This window comes from Cadophora gregata (genome assembly GCF_030347475.1).
Source record: "Cadophora gregata isolate MNR1 chromosome Unknown scaffold_1, whole genome shotgun sequence".
In the NCBI taxonomy this organism is placed as follows: Eukaryota; Fungi; Ascomycota; class Leotiomycetes; order Helotiales; family Ploettnerulaceae; genus Cadophora; species Cadophora gregata.
The window spans coordinates 2,275,559-2,291,488 of record NW_026695924.1 but is presented as its reverse complement, the minus strand read 5'-3'; the positions used below and the strand labels follow the sequence as shown (position 1 = coordinate 2,291,488).

General features: G+C 49.4%; 3 protein-coding genes across 3 annotated transcripts; 2 read left to right on the top strand and 1 right to left on the bottom strand.

Annotated features, from left to right (window-relative positions):
* The first annotated feature begins 59 nt into the window (after window positions 1–59).
* On the top strand, window positions 60–8,902 carry ONS95_000766 (uncharacterized protein). The gene is made up of 6 exons (XM_058493937.1): window positions 60–156; window positions 207–1,347; window positions 1,424–1,988; window positions 2,039–2,126; window positions 2,176–5,547; window positions 5,594–8,902. Exons 2-6 carry the CDS (start codon window positions 1,301–1,303, stop codon window positions 8,617–8,619), a joined length of 7,098 nt encoding a protein of 2,365 aa, XP_058364139.1. The 5' UTR covers window positions 60–156; window positions 207–1,300; the 3' UTR covers window positions 8,620–8,902.
* Window positions 8,903–10,589: 1,687 nt separating this feature from the next.
* Window positions 10,590–12,222, top strand: ONS95_000765 (uncharacterized protein; the record flags this gene model as incomplete). Its single annotated transcript, XM_058493936.1, has 7 exons — window positions 10,590–10,905; window positions 10,957–11,032; window positions 11,088–11,220; window positions 11,272–11,389; window positions 11,438–11,663; window positions 11,771–12,050; window positions 12,103–12,222. The coding sequence occupies 7 exons, from the start codon at window positions 10,590–10,592 to the stop codon at window positions 12,220–12,222; spliced, it is 1,269 nt and encodes a 422-aa protein (XP_058364138.1).
* Window positions 12,223–12,630: 408 nt separating this feature from the next.
* Window positions 12,631–14,004, bottom strand: ONS95_000764 (uncharacterized protein; the record flags this gene model as incomplete). The annotated part of the gene is made up of 2 exons (XM_058493935.1): window positions 12,631–13,725; window positions 13,777–14,004. 2 exons carry the CDS (start codon window positions 14,002–14,004, stop codon window positions 12,631–12,633), a joined length of 1,323 nt encoding a protein of 440 aa, XP_058364137.1.
* Window positions 14,005–15,930: the final 1,926 nt, after the last annotated feature.

Sequence of the window (15,930 nt, the reverse complement as noted above, 5' to 3'; positions counted from 1 at the left end):
CTTCGCATGGGTTTCGATATGCATATTCTCTCTGTTGCCCTAAGCTGGAATTGAGTTCGTCTCGACATCATTGTACCTGTATTTGTACCACTTTGGTACAGACACAGGTGGGTGGTTATTTACGTTGTACGAAGGCGGAATAGCCTCATGAATAAGGTAAGCACGTCTATCTGGACATGTGACGGTTCCTGAAGCCAAGAGTAAAGTTGATACTTAGGGCCGGAGTCTGCTGTAACAACGACCTTTCCCGCCTTCTACGGCGGATTTAAGACTTCCGTGCTAGCAAGCGAGCCGCCAATGCGAATTCTTCGGCTCGGCTCTAAGGGGCGAACCTCTTTTTCTCTTCTCACTAGGTACCTTTCGTACCTACGACAGCCGACGAAGCAACGTCAGCTAAGTTATAACCTTACTTGGACCGAACAGGACGCGACAGTGTTTGTACATATGCGTATCGGCGCAGATCACACTGCCAGAAACTCTCCTCTCCCACTCTGTCCAGTGTTCTCTATCGCCCTTTAAGTTCTCACGATGTTTGCGCTGTGGATATCTTCAGCACGCACCTCCAGCATCACGCCACGAAACCCCAGATGTGTCAGTCGAAACAAGCACTCCCAGGGGTCCCAGCCCGCCCAACGGGGCATTCGCTCTCTCGCAACCAATACATTTATTTTCCCAAGCCAGAGCAAGCGAGGTCCCCTGCCAAATATGCATGCTGCGGCAATGCCGTGGCCTGTCAATGTCTGAGATCGAGTTCCAGCGTCGCTTGTCTGGCGAGACTGGGACTAGCCTGGTGCAGCACCGTTTTGATTTTGACGGCAGCTAAATCGAGATGGTGATGGTGACTGTTCGACGTTTGGGCGTTGGACGCGGCGCTGAGTGGATGGCCTTCTGGATGCCAGAGAATTTCCTCTTGGCTGCTTCCTGCGTACGTGCGTCTGTGGGTATCGTGTGGATACCAAGGTATGGAGTGGATGCGAGCCCGTGACCAGTGTCCAGAGCGAGTGGTGGGCGACTGGCGGTCCAGTCCAGTCCAGTCTCATAGTTTTTGTGTCTCTCTCTGTCTCTGCTTGCTCAACCCACTTCCTGGTATCAACAGCCTCTGATAGTGTCGCCGGCGGTCTACTATACTGTACTCTACGAGAAGTTGCTGGCTGCACTTGTACGAACGGCTCAACGATCGATCACGATGTCTAGTTCTTGAACTTTTAATTTCTTTCAATCCAGACCCCCATAGATTGGGCTTTTCTCTATAATATTACTTTCTTTACTTTGTCTACTTCGTTAATTACCCCTCGCCGCGATGGCTATTTCTGATGCCGTACAGACCCTTTCGGCGGCATTCGCTTTGTCAGTCTTCCTCCTTCCTGGACATGAGATGTATGTATCTGTATGTATGTCTAGGCTAACACGTTGTATCGTACAGTGGGATATTACTTCAGGCCGCGACGGGCGCTCTTTTCATATACTACCGAGGTCATGGCTCGACCATATTTCAGGACGGCCGGAGGCTGGTCCTCATTCTTTTCCTGTTGTTCGCCGCCCTGTGGGCGCAAATTCAATTCCTCAATCTCCTTCTTGCGGACACCATGGCGACGGCCTGCCAAGCAACCCTAATCATCTCGACGATGTTCGATCAGCTGGCGCGGGTCGGCATAGAGCAGTTTCTGATGTGGTCCATCGGGCATGGAACGAAGCTTACGGCGGAGCGTCTGATTCTTCAAGGCATATTACTGCTTAGGGTTGTGGGTGGTGGAGTGCTGGTGGGCTTTACGAGACCGCAGTTTAAGCCAGTGTGTGTGGCGCAGACAATGATTTCACCTCTTGCTGTGGTTGTCCTGGCGGTTGATGCGATTATCATTGGGGTCTTGATGGTGAGGGCGATGTCGCTGGGCATGTCCAAGGAAATGCGGGAGAAGAGCTCGAGTACGAGACAGGAGCAGAGCAAGGCGTTGATCTTCACCATCATTGGGCTTGCAATTTGGACCGCTGTAAGTGTATGGAGAGGGAGTCTGAAAACCGTCACTGACATGGCCGATAGACCAGTGTGCCCATGATCCTTGGGGTTCCAACAATCATACTCATGGTCCGAACGGTTGTTCCAGCAAACGGGTTGCTGATTCTCGTTGGTAAGTGAGAAAGATTGTTGATTATGAATGGCATCTTGACGAATTCTAGGTATCGTGACTATGTTCCCAGGGGCTTTGCTTCTGGCAAGAGAAGAGAACGGCACAACTCCCGAGGCGAGATCTCCTTTCGTGACACCGGCGCCACCACGCGAATTGTTTGGAGATAACGTCCCCAATAACGGATCTCCAGTCTCTACTAACAATACGTTCACCAAGAACGGAAGCTTGTTCGTGGTCAACCCATCGACTCCACACGACTCACCAACTGCTGTGTTTCAGAGCAGCTTTCGGAGGGATACGAGGGGATTTACGAAGCTTGGAAACGAGATTGATGTACACGAGATTGACGACAATCCTGTAGAAAGACCAGATCGTATTGGCGTTAAAGGTCCCGGATACCGTGGCTCCAGTGGAGTTTTCCCATCCATGGTTGCTGCTTCTCAGACTGGTGTTCAAGCAGCTCTTGCGCCTCAGATCAGACCGGCCGTACCAGCGAAGCCACAGCAGTCGGCAACATTCCTAGCACCCGCTGCTCAACAGAAGCGTTCCATGTTCAACTGGGGGAAATCCGCACCAGCAAAGCCAAATATCCGTGCTTTAGGAATCTCGAACCCGGTATCCCTTGATGTTGATGGAGCAGCAGCTCAGCCATTTGCTAAGATACAGACAATTGATCTAGCAACAGCGGCATCTATGGAGCGCGAACGTCGGGAGGAAGCCTCGGCCAGAGCAAAGCTTGTCGCAAACAGACCGGCTCCCCAACCACCTCAATTTCTAACGCAAGAAGCTCTGCGTCGAAGTGTCAGTGTCAAGCGGAAAGAGATGCCACCTCTTCCGAAAGAAGCAACGCCAACTGTACCAGTACCATCTATATCCGGAATTTCGGTGGTCGCTACAAACGGAACCAGTAGCTCCGCTTCGCTTTCCCCTGCTCGTGAAGAGGTTCGTCGGAGGTCACCCAGACAAGCTAACAGCTTCGACCAGACTTTCAACGAGAAGACAGTTCAACCAATCTTGCAGAGAAAGAGAACAGTTGGACTTCCTTCCAATCCTAGGTCGACAAGAATCACGATGGCGCACGAGGCTGCGATGGCTAAGCCCCAGACTGTTATGCTGATGAATGATGTCGTTTACGATAACCCAGGACTCGTCAAGACGATTATCCAGGAGGCCCCTAGTATTTACGCTGCTGCGCAGAAGAAGGATTTCGAGAAGTCCGCATTTTCTGAGACTACAGTATCCTTGAAGTCGGCGAACTCGGTCATTCATAGACCAAGGCCTTATAAGCGAGATAAACAAGATGATCGTGCTCTGTTCCCAAGCGAGCCATCGCCTGGCCACAGGAGGAGCAGATCTGGATCTTCTATTACGCCAAGGAAATCGTTTTTGACGTCTCAGCCCGGAAGCCCAACTCTACTACCTCGACTTCCGCCTTTACCACAACGTCCGATCACGAGCGCAGCTGGATTGAAGCGACTACTACCAAATGACACGAAGAGCATGACTTTTGATGAGAAGATCGAGTTACTGTTCCCAGCTCCTCCGGGATCCACTTCAAGGCATAGCCGACGATCATCAGTTCCATCGCTTCCTCGTCTGCCCTCTGTCTACATGGCGGAGACACCAATGATTCAAAGTCCAGTCGAGGAGGGATTGCAAAGCCGCCGAGCTTCCAAGCGCACAACTATAGCATCATTTGCCATTCCTGAGACTAATCTTCGCCCTAGATCACCAAAGAGGCAAACTACTCGTCCTGAAGAGTCCGAAGTATATCGTTTCAGTGCAAATACATACAGAAGTATTGCTGATGAGGTTGGAGAGATGTGGATTCCTGGTATTGCCGATGAAAACGTCGATACGCGAAACAGCCTTGTCAAGGATCCAGAAAGGCAGTCTGTTCTCGGTGACATGCGTAAATCGCATTGGACTGAAGCTAGTGATGAGAGTTCGCAAGAGGATGCCACGACTTACTGGGGATCTGTTCACTCCGAAGTACCGCAAATTGATCTTGCGAAGGCAAGGCAGAACGCCAACTCCCTCTATATCCAACGACCAGACGCTCGACAACAGAGAAACAGCTCACAGAATGTTCCTTCGTTGCCACAGCCAGACTATGATCTTAGAAGGTGTGAGGCTTTCGTGCCCTTGATGCTCGACGCCGAAGCACAAAGAGGATCTTTCCTGTTCAATGCAGATGACAACCGTAAGTCTTTCTTGCTTGATGCGGATCAATCGTTACCTGGCGACAAAACACCATCAGTCGTCAAGAATGAGAATGGATGGCACCATAGAATCGGTGACGAGCTTCCCACATTCTCAGAACGATCACACTCGCGGTCACGCTCAAACGGCCGCAAAATGCCACCTCCAACACCGCTTCTTCTCAACAAGACCGGAAAGAAGGCAACGGTGGTCGTTCATCCATCTGAGATTTCTCCTCCTACAGATTCCCCCGAGCGAGCAATCGCCGATATTCAGGCTCAACTCAAGCGATTTGAGGATGAGCCTAGCCGAGGATCAGTCGGCTCCCTCCTGAGGCGGATACCTGGTACTGAAACCGAAGCAGCTCCAGACTCTGGCCACTTCAGACTCCTCGAGAACTTGGAGAAGGAGATGGGTCAACAAGAGACACATTGGCAACGGATGCAAACCAATCTCGACCGTGACTCCATGTCTCAAGCCATGTCGCCATATACCCAAGCGCAGTCAGAAGATTCAGAAGGAACACTCACACGTGAATCTTCCCAAAGATCCATTCGTACCCCATCGAAGATCTTGGCCAGACGTGCTCGTGTCCGGAGCAGCATGACAGTATCCGAACGCACCACGTCTACGCAAAGTTCCGATAACTCTCGAGCCAGTATTTGGCAACAGAGACTCGCAGAAGCTCAAATGGAATACATGGACAACGCACCTGCCTTACTCCGCAAAAAGAGCTTGAACTTCCTTTCCGTCTCGAAAGGGCAGGCGACAATCACGAGTCCTACACCTCCCGAAAGTGTTAAGTCAGAGACCGATCTCGAGACCGAATCCGAGTCCGACTCTGATACGGAAGCCATGATGAAGTATCAAGCTCCACAGGTGCAGGCAAAGAAGGCCAAGGCGCAACTTTGGCAGCCATCGCTTCCATCGCCCAAAGCTGCCTCTGGACGTCTGTGGAACTTCCCATATGATACTCCAAGCACGGAAGCTGTTGCCCAGCCACCCGCGAGAGATGTACGACCAGCACAACGCCGTCTCGTGGCTTCCCTTTCCATCTCTACTAAAAACCTGTGGTCCAAGCCGCGATCATCGCCACACAGCATACCAGTTGTTGGCCTTTGGGGTTCCAAGCCTGTTCGTCCTCGGAGCATAACTACTCGACCTCTAACACAACGACCACAGCGCAAGTCTAGGCGTATCACATTCCTACCAGATATTGGTAAGTTCATTCTTCCAAGGTTGAAATTTATCTGACAATTTCGCAGTCGAGAGTCCTGTACCTCTACCAAATAAGAGGGACACTCTTGGTATCTTCCAGTTTCCATGGGGTGAGACTTCTGATCAGCCAACCTACCAACCAGCTTTCAACCCTGCAATGATTTCAGGTTCAGTTGGCCCAGCACTAGCACCAAATCTAGATGCTCGATCGAAGGAACTCGAGCCTGATTTCCCCGAGTACTCATCTTCATTCTTCGACGACTATGAGGAAGAAGATGAAGACTTGGATATCGAGAGCGATGACGACTTTGATGAGACTACCTTGTGGGAAATTGCAGACTTGTTGAACTCGAGAGATGTTCCTTCGAAGGACAGCCTTCTCCCTCAGCCTAGATCAATCATCGATGACTATGATATTGGCTCCGACCCAGAGAGCCCAGATGCTGCAGCTCCACCTCCAGTCAGCCGCCTGCCTATTCAACCACTTGCTGTGAAGACCCGACCTGTGCCACAATTATGGGCTGGAGATGTTTCTCCACCTGTTGAAAGTGCTGCACGAGGTCTTCCACAACCTGAATCTGCTGTCTGGAATGCTCTTGTTACAGCAAAGGATGATACTGTAAGATCGAAGCCACGCTCGACTTTATCCATGCCAGAGCTGTCATCCACGGATCTCTGGACTGTACCTGAGGCAGAGACTTCCCTGACACATGCTTCTTTCATGTGGAGTAGTGATGCAGCTGCCGACATTTCTTCTGTATCAACTTCTGCTTCTGTATCAGAAGTCAGCTCGCCAACACTGATGTGGTCCCCCCAGGCATTGGTCTCCAACGAACGAGCCTCTGGCATGTTTACTATTCCCTCAGAGGTCATCCGCTCCACAAATGCAAGCCCAGCTGCAATCGAGATGGTCAAAGCAGCCCGCCCATCTGCAGGTGGACCTCTCACTATCTCCTCAAAGAACATGTGGACTCGCCTACAAGACTTCGAGGAGGCTGATAGCTGGATCTCGAAGTCTAGCTTCCCAAGACACGTGCAACCCAAGAATGTCTCAAGTCTTATGTGGACTTCAGCCACGAAGACCTCAGATGTTGTCGTCCTAGGCCTCTTCGATGCTTCTACTCTGCGATCGGATTATCGATCAACCGAGGCCATGCCTGCTGCAATCAATATGATCTGCAAGCCACGAACATTATCGACACCCTTAACTAAACTTACCTCTACCAAGCTGTGGACTTGTGGCCAGGACAAATTTCCAGTTGAGCATCACTGGATCACAGAATCATCCATCCGTCCAGACAGCCCAACCTACTCGGTAACATCCTCTGGTGAATCATCCCCAATTTCAGACTCTTCATCAGTGAAGTCAACCAGCACTAAGGCGTCATCTATCTGGTCTGCCTCAGTCTCAGCCATACCTTCCTGGTGGGACCGAAAGGCAAAGAAGCCATCTGCTCCCTCCCCAGTAGAAGACTCGAAGCATCCTTCGAAGCTTCCGGTTCGTCAAGCACCAACACCCTTGGTTCCTGTCAGAGAATCAAGAGTCCTCGCATCACGCGATCTTTGGGAGTCAAGAGCACCAGTCCTCGAGAATACACCTGCGAAGAAGGGTCGTCGCGGAACGATGGTCCAGCAAACAGCCATCCCGGTGCTCAAGGCTGCTCCCTCTCAATACAGAAGACCTGTTGCTGTCAACGCAGATTGGGCTGATGCTCTTGCTGAAGCTGTTGCCGCTGGTAGAGTAAAGAAGACCAGCACCCGTCCAGTCACCAGTGAGGCTGATTGGGAGTCTGCTCTCTCTGAGGCTGTTGCTTTGTCCAAGCCCCGCTTCCAACGCTCAGTCTCAAGTGAATCAGATTGGGAGTCAGCACTTGCTGAAGCAGTTTCTCAATCCACACCTCGTCTTCAACGCCCTGCTTACAGCCAAGCGAAGTGGGAGGCCGCTCTCGACGAAGCAATAATTGCCAGCACTACCATGCTATCGTACGACCCTGCTGTGCTCCATCCGGTTTTCTTCACGAGCTCGCTCATCTCAAGTGTGAGTGACATCCACCCAGCTGCCATGGGTTACTTCACCCAGAAGTCGGCTCAACCAGCTATGTGGATGCCTACATCGGAACCCACCACTCGAAAGGAGACTATGCTCTGGTCCAAGAACACCATCGTCCCCCGCAATACACCAGTAGAGATGAAATTGAGCGGGGAACCTGTCCGGAAAGCTCCAGTTGCCAGACAAGTCGAGTTGCCAGTGTTGGAATCCAACTCTTTCTGGCAATCAAGCCAGATTGTACCAACTCAGCGTGACTGGTTGGCCCCTACTAGCAAGACATCGTTGCTCTGGTCAAAAAGCGACGCATCTGCGACGCCTATGATGAAGCTTAGCGGTGAGGCTCGACGCACAACACCAGTGGTCAGAAACATCGAACTGCCAATCTTGGAGTCCAGCTCTTTCTGGCAGCCAAGTCAAGTTAAACCAACACAGAAGAACTGGTTGGCTACTTCTGTTAACAATACACCTTCAGCTCAGACCTGGACCCCAAGTGTCGTGTCGCATGTTGTGGATGCTACAGAAAGTAACACCATGTGGACAGCCAAGAAGGAATCATCAGCATCAAAACCAGATATCTTTAAACACGCTAAAGGTGCTCATATCAGGCAGACCTCGCCAGCCCGACCAGCCACCCTTCCCCGTCTGAACTCCAACGAGCTCTTTGACTTCTCGATAACCGCTACACAAAAGGCACAAACAAACTGGCTACACTCGACCTCGGCTGCGGCACCTGCACCAAAGTCCCTGACCTGGACCACACCAACAGCCCAATCCACTGAGCCAGATACTCAGAAATTCGGCATGTGGCAACCCCAATCCACTGCCACGTTGACTTCACCAGCGTTGTTCACGAATCCTCACAGCCAGCCATGGGTCCGAACAAAGCGTACCGATGAGGCGCTAGGTTTGACTGGGACTGAGATTGAAAGTTCGGATTTATGGCGCCCGTCCATGGCTTTGCCGGAAAGTCCTAAGAACTGGCTCGTGAAGAAAAGGTTCTCCAGAGTGGAGTTCAGATATTGAATGAGTGTGCAAAGAGAGAGCGCGAACAGATGAGTGCATATATCGCACGTCATTACTACTTTATTTCTTTTGTCATGAATGTTTGGATATAGGAGATAGTGAAGTGCAGTGGGAAGTAAAGTCCTGCTTGCGGATACCCGACCTGTTGACATGGGGGGAATTGGGAGGAGTTTTTGAAGGGACTGGAGCGAGGGAATAACCACGAAGGAATGACATGCTTGAATGAATCTCGCTGTTGTGTGTAACATTATCAATCAATCAATATATGAATTACATTTTTGCATTGTTGCATTTCTGTTATCAGAAATAGTGAAGGGTCGCAGCTTGTGCTATGTCTCTTATCATCTTTCACTCATATGTAACGAAACCAGATCATGAGAGCAAGTCTCTGCAATTTAATAGTGAAAATCTACTCCCTACAGACCTCTCCTGATACTCACCAAGCAGCGATTGCCCAGCGGAGATCCTCCTCGCCCCTCAACATCGGTTGTGTCGGTTCTGCACGGCTACGGTTGCGGCTGCGGTACGGCTCGCGCTCCTCGCCCCTGAATACTGCATAGGTACAATACAGCACAGTGGGGGAAGCGAAGCGAGGTGCGGGGTAAGCAATGAAAACAATGAAACTGGGTTGCCGGCTTGCTGCAATGTCGATCATAGGTAGGTAGGTACAGATCTACTTTGCAGACATAATGGAGATGTGAATGTGAAAATGAAAGATGGGATTCTTGTGAATGGAACAGGATACGGCTGTCTGAACGAAGAGGGATGTCGTCGTGATTGACTTGGGTACTGTGCCTGGGAGGAAGCGGCATACTGTGAGGGAGATCTGGGGTCGACTCTGCAGGACGCAGAGGATGGAGTATCCTCTAGAGTTTGAAATCAATTTGGTGACTATGAGGGTGATAGAGTATGGAATAAAGGGTCTGGGTAATGTGACTAAATTCCGCGGTACGGTGTACGGATATTTTGAGATAGGATGAAGGGATAGCGAATCAGGAAGAGGATAACGTGGAACTTCACGTCTCGTATGCTCAAAAGAAAATTGGTAATGATTGAAAATGACAGAACCAAGTTTTTGAATTCAAAAAGTATCTTCTTCCGATGTCGTGGTGCTTATTAGAGAGTGTATGGGTTAGATGGTTTGTAAGTCCTGGCACGTTGTTACCTCCTACTTTGTTAATGAGAAGTTGGCAGAAATACGTAGGTTTGAGCAACTAATTACAGGCATGAAGTTTCAAATGAAGGTAATGAGTGACTACTTGCTCCCTAGTGGTTTGTGGAGTTCAAACTATTAATACCGTCTTTTGCTACTTGCCAGCGCTGAAGACAAGTTAATGGGGACGCGTCTTCAGGCGAACGATCCTTGGCAAAAGTGTATTTTCAAATTGCCATACTTCTTCTGGATCTACAACAGAGATCGCCATGCATCACTCAAGCCATTGAACGCCACTGACGGTTTTGAAAGTGCGGGGGCGGAAGATGGACCTGTCATGGCTTGTGGATTGGACTTGGGAGAGATCGGCAATCACCAAAGCCGACAACTCGGCGTTAAAGTGCGATTCGCACGCATACAGATCGACAACACCACGACAAAAATGCATCGTTTAAGCTTAAAAGAGGATAAACTTAATGAAATCTCAGCTAAATCTATGGGGCCGTGGACTTGGAACTGTCTTGGATGTGGGGAAGCGTGGTCGAGGAGATGGTGGCTGTTAAATATTGCTCGGTAGTCAGTCGGCATGCTGCGGTACAGAGCATACAGATCCTGGGAAAATCTCACATCTCAACGGGAATAAACAAATGTTAAGCTCCAATCTTCATGGGTAAAGTTGCCACTCTGAAGTGTATAAAATCACTTAAGCATCTTGCGAAGATCTTCATCGTTTGTTAATCCCGTACCACACACACAGAACATATTCACCCACGCCATTTAAAATTTTGTATTCCCCTCACTCTTGACAATCCCAAAAATGGTTCGTGCTTTGAGACTTCTTGTGGCTCTGCCACTTGCGGCAGCATGGCCAGGTGTCATGGAAACCAACGAACGTCTCCAGAAGCGCGTTGAGCCCGAACCGAGAGAGCCTCTCTTCAAGTCTGGAAGACCAAATACCAGTCAGCCACCCTTAGAATTTAACGCCGCAGAGCAGTTCGTCGATACCAGACCGGGAAGTGGGCATGAGTTTCAGTCTCCTGGTACTGGTGATCTCCGTGGTCAATGTCCTGGGTTGAATGCAGCTGCGAATCACGGCTATCTTCCTCGCAACGGGAAGGTCACTACAACGCAGAGTATGTTCTGTGAAATGGAAAGTGGTTGAATCGTGGCTAATAGCTCTACAGCAATTACTGGACTTGGGGAGGCATACAATATGTCCCCAGATCTTTCTCTTTTCCTAGCTATTGTCTCAATTGCTTTGTACATCATGAAACTCCTGGTAGTGTCTGGTTTCGGTATGACTGATCTGTCGTAGGGCAGGAGATCCTCTCACACAAACTTGGAGCATCGGTGGAGCCTTTCCTCCATCAGTCCCTCTCCTCTTCGGTAACCCGTCGGGTATTGCTGGAACACACAATCAATACGAGAGTGATGCTTCCATCGTCAGAGTAAGTTTTTCTCCAGAATGAGTCGCCTTAGATATACTGACTTGTCGATAGGGTGATGCTTACCTCAACAACGGAAACGTGGGAGTCTTCCAAATGAGATCGTGGGAGCACTTCTACAATATGGGCGAAGAATACACTTTAGATATGGCTGCTGCCCAGAGTGATTATGGTACGTACCATTGCTGCACGTAGGACCTGACACTAATCAGGCTTGTAGTTACTCGTTGGTCGATCTTGAACAACCCATACTACTTCTCTGCTCCGTTCGCTGGTCTCGTCGCCCCTGCAGCGCATGATTTCGTGATCAACTTCATGTCCAATCGTTCTGCCGAGAACCCAGGTGGTGTACTCACCCGCGAAGTCCTGAAGTCTTTCTTCGCTGTCACTGGAGAGCCTGGAAGCTTTGTCCACAACAGAGGTCAAGAGAGAATCCCAGAAAACTGGTAAGTAAAATTCTGGAACTCATCAATCTTTTTCATGCCATTTGCAATAGGCATGCTCTTTGATGTCTTCAGTTACTTTGAGTACTCGTACTGACCCCGGTCTTCAGGTATAAGCGACCAGCAGCCAACGCATACAACATCCCCGAAGTTGTGAACGATGTCTTGATTAACAATGCTATGTACCCAGGAATCGTGAGATTTGGAGGCAATACTGGAACAGTCAACAGCTTCGTTGGTGTTGATATTACGGATTTCACTGGAGGTGTTTTCCACCTCGCCGATCTAGCCGAGGGCAACAATGGCGCTTGTTTCTTGCTTCAGGCTTCGATGCAAGGCCTTCCGGATTCTACTGATCCTCTTCTTGGTGCTGCTGGATCTATCCTTGGTGTAAGTAGACTGTTTCTTGATGTTTTGGAAGGCAGTACTGAATTATTGGTAGTGGGCAACACAACAACTTGGTCCGCTGAGTGCAAAATTGGGATGCCCGCAACTCGTTTCATTCAATCATGCGTTCTTTGACCAATTCCCTGGTGCAAGCTACAAGACTCAAGGACAATGAAGGGGTCAAGTCTGATAGTTGAAATGATGTGGATGAAGTCATGAAGCTTTCTCGGCAACTTGGGACGGGATATAAGTACTAACGACTGATCAAGTGGTTATGCTGGCAAGATGCCATATTTGGAGATATTCTATACCACATAATGAAGGTAGGATTTTAGTTTGATAAAAAAAAAAAACGATTATTTTCCGTCATCCCTTAACAAGATAGCTTTGAGAAATTGAGTACCCATCGACTTGGCAGGTACATGCACGTGACGATCACGAAGTCAAAAGTCACTGGTTCCGTCCCGCGCCGTCCGGTGGTCTCAGAATCAATCACGTCCGTTCACAACCTACGCGCTTTGAGTAAAATATTCACATTCTCTTTCCATAGTATATGACCGGATCCAAACGCCTCGCTTTTTGTTTATGCTTTTTGAAGGGTCCCGTTTCCGACGCGCTCAAGAAAATGCCAAACATCGCGACAACAAGTCTCCAAGCTCTTTTCCGTCCTCCATCCTAGCTCTATCTCAGCGCGGGTTGCTTTTGCAACGCACTTTCCCACATCTCCTTCTCGCCGGCCTACGATTCGAGTTGGGATCTTCCTCTGCGAAACCTCTTCCATCGCGGCGACAAGCTCCAGCACCGAGTGACCACGACCACTGCCCAGGTTATACACCTTGAAACCACGATCTTCTCGATTCTTGAGCGCCGCGAGATGTCCACGAGCGAGATCTGTGACATGGATGTAATCCCTCACGGCAGTCCCGTCCGGTGTATCGTAATCATCACCGTAGATATTCAGAACGGGTAAAGCTCCGGTGATAACGCGCAGGACAACAGGCATCAAATTCGTGGCAGCATCTCGCGGATCTTCCCCAAGTTTACCAGACTCGTCGCAACCAATGGGATTGAAATACCTGAGTGCTGTGATGGTCCATTCGGGATCCGCACGTGCCAAGTCATTCAGGATAGCCTCACACATCCATTTTGTCCTTCCATATGGATTTGTCAAACCAGAACAGCCTGGTTGGATGATTCTCTTCTGTCCATTTTCGTCCACGAAATCGGTTGCATTTTGGCTGCAGTGTTCCTCTCTCAAAGGGACCCCCATATCGGCGACAGTTCCGTAGACAGTGGCCGAAGAACTGAAAACGAAGTTCTTGATACCGAAGTCACCAAGTAGAGAACAAAAGTCGACCAAACCACCAACGTTATTTGAATAGTATTTCAGAGGTTGTTTGATGCTCTCTCCGACCGCCTTGTGAGCGGCAAAATGAATGACTCCGCTGATACTCGAGGCCCTCGGGGTTTCTGGATCTATTGGACTCAGCTGAAAAGGTGCCGGAATTTCATAAGCCTCCAAGATTCTTGTCATGGCTTGCTGGTCTCTGTAGTCTGCTCTGTATAGTTTGAGCACTGGCTGGAGTTTTGGCGTGTTCTGGTAGTGATCAGTCACCATTGTCTCCAGTCTGTCAAAGACGGATCTGAATGCGTTGCTCAGATTATCGACGACAATGACCTGGAGATTGTCAACTCAGGGCTCTCGTCAAGTGATGGGTCATCGGCATACACTGTACCCTGCCTTTGCCAGCTCCCAGACTGTATGGGAACCGATAAATCCACAGCCTCCAACAACCAGAATGTACTGAACGCTTGTCGTCCTATGGACCGCATTGTCGATGTCATCGTCATTGAACAGAATTGATCTGCCTGTGAATGGTGTACTGGTATCGCCACATTCAGAGCCACAAGAAAGCTGCTCCGGGGAGGATGCTCCACTTTGCGTGCTGTAAGGCATTGTTGATTTTACCCGCACTCTCTTGACAAATGCTTGAACGCTCTTATGAATAATATCTGTACATCTCTTTATAAGACCAAGGCGCTCAGCGTGCTGTTCGGGTGGACGTTTCGTGCAGGACGATCCTGCTTGACCCAGCTACGCAAGAACGTGGTGGACTTGCGTGATAAAATGACTGGAATGATGCTTGCGAGTTTATTTGCCCACGATCCAGGCTATCTTCCTCCCTCTCAGCCGTGGAATTTCCTTCTTCACTTAAAGATGTCGATAGTATGGGAAAATGCAGAACGACGAAGACGCGTGTACTTAAATGAGAAGTTCAGCCCAGGTACCCGGATTTCAGGGGTCGTCTTGGGACCAGCGATTTTTGAGTTTCCCCAGATTTGACGACTTTTCTGCAGCGGGTCAACACTAAAATGAACTGCTTTATTGTATCGATCCGATTTGGATTAAGTCTGCGAACGGTGTTGTTTATTGGTCTCCTTTTTCCTTCAATGGTTTAGTTGCCGAGCGTTAGTTGAAAGCGGTTGAACGCTTCCTCCCTAGTTCGCAGCTGAGGCGGGAACATTTACGGCTCAAGTGGCGATCATATCCGTGCTGAAGCCCACAAGCTTCTTCTGAAAAGATGTCGCCATAACTGGTGTGTGAACCTAAATTTCGCATGGCATTCTGGACCTTCATCCGAGAAATATTCTACCTCGGCAGACATGAAGTTATGAGTTTCATTTGGCAAAGGCAAGCCATCCAGCCCTTGGGGAATTTCCATATTAATCGCAAGTCTTTATGCAGCACCCTAATTCCATGAAATCAAAAAAGCAATATTTGGGCAGTCAGTTCCGTCTTCGGCTGATCCTCAAATCCACTGCTTAAGATGCGGCAGTCTAGAGAGTCATGAAATAGCAGCTCACTAGACCAGAAATGCTCCGGCAGAGAAGTTGTCCTCTCCCCGAAGAGTTTGAGCATTAGAACCTCTGTTTTCCCTCACTGCTTGTGAAGTGTTATGCTGTTTATAAATGACCTGCCCTGACCGGATATGCAAGAGCGGTTGCAACCTTATCGCTAATCCTTCCTGGGCGAATCGCGATCTTTGGCAACTTTTTAAACATGGGTGGACGTAGCGTGCTCCACAACGAAAGATCTAGCCCTCGACAACCTCGGTCATACAACAACTCCACCTCAATTTCTCCAATGTCTCCATTCCGATTTCACCAGCTATATCTTGTGTTCTGGTCTCTCTGACGAAACTTAAAGTTATTGGGACTAATATGCCGTGGCGCGGCGCGCAAAATATTCCCGACAGCACCTTCTTCCCGGCTATGACGGACAAGAGGCTGAATCGTCCAACCGAATGTTAATCTGAGATGTAAGCGCAACTATATTCAAAAGTCTAACTATCTATCTCAAGCATTTGGATTCCACTTGGCGCTTTGTCGAATACCAATCAAACTGCCAGAAGTCGTGAAGAGGCTGGGAACCGTAACACGCTCGTTTCTGATGATCAAGATCAAATATCAAGACCGAGACGGCTACGAACCCCATTACAAAAGATGCGAAACATTCTCACGGCGAGGATAGTATTCCATTTTGGGACTGAAGTCAAGCGGAGGACAATTGGAAGCGCCAGAAACTCCCGTCGACATGAGTCATCTGACCTGCTGAGAGCAGGGCAAAAGCAGCTCACGGTCCTGCCATCCGGCGTCTGGAATTGCTTGGGCTCAGTATATACGATGGCGTCTTCTTTGGCATCTGACGGTATACTAATAACTGAATGTGTTTAACATGGCCATCTCATTTTCATAGTGGATATATTGTGATTGGGAGCTTGAAGAAGAGCATATCCCGGGGAAATGGCGAAGCATTGTCCTAGCCCGCTTTCCATACTTCAAGGATAATACCCCAGGAAAATAGCCAGATTAATCTGTACTC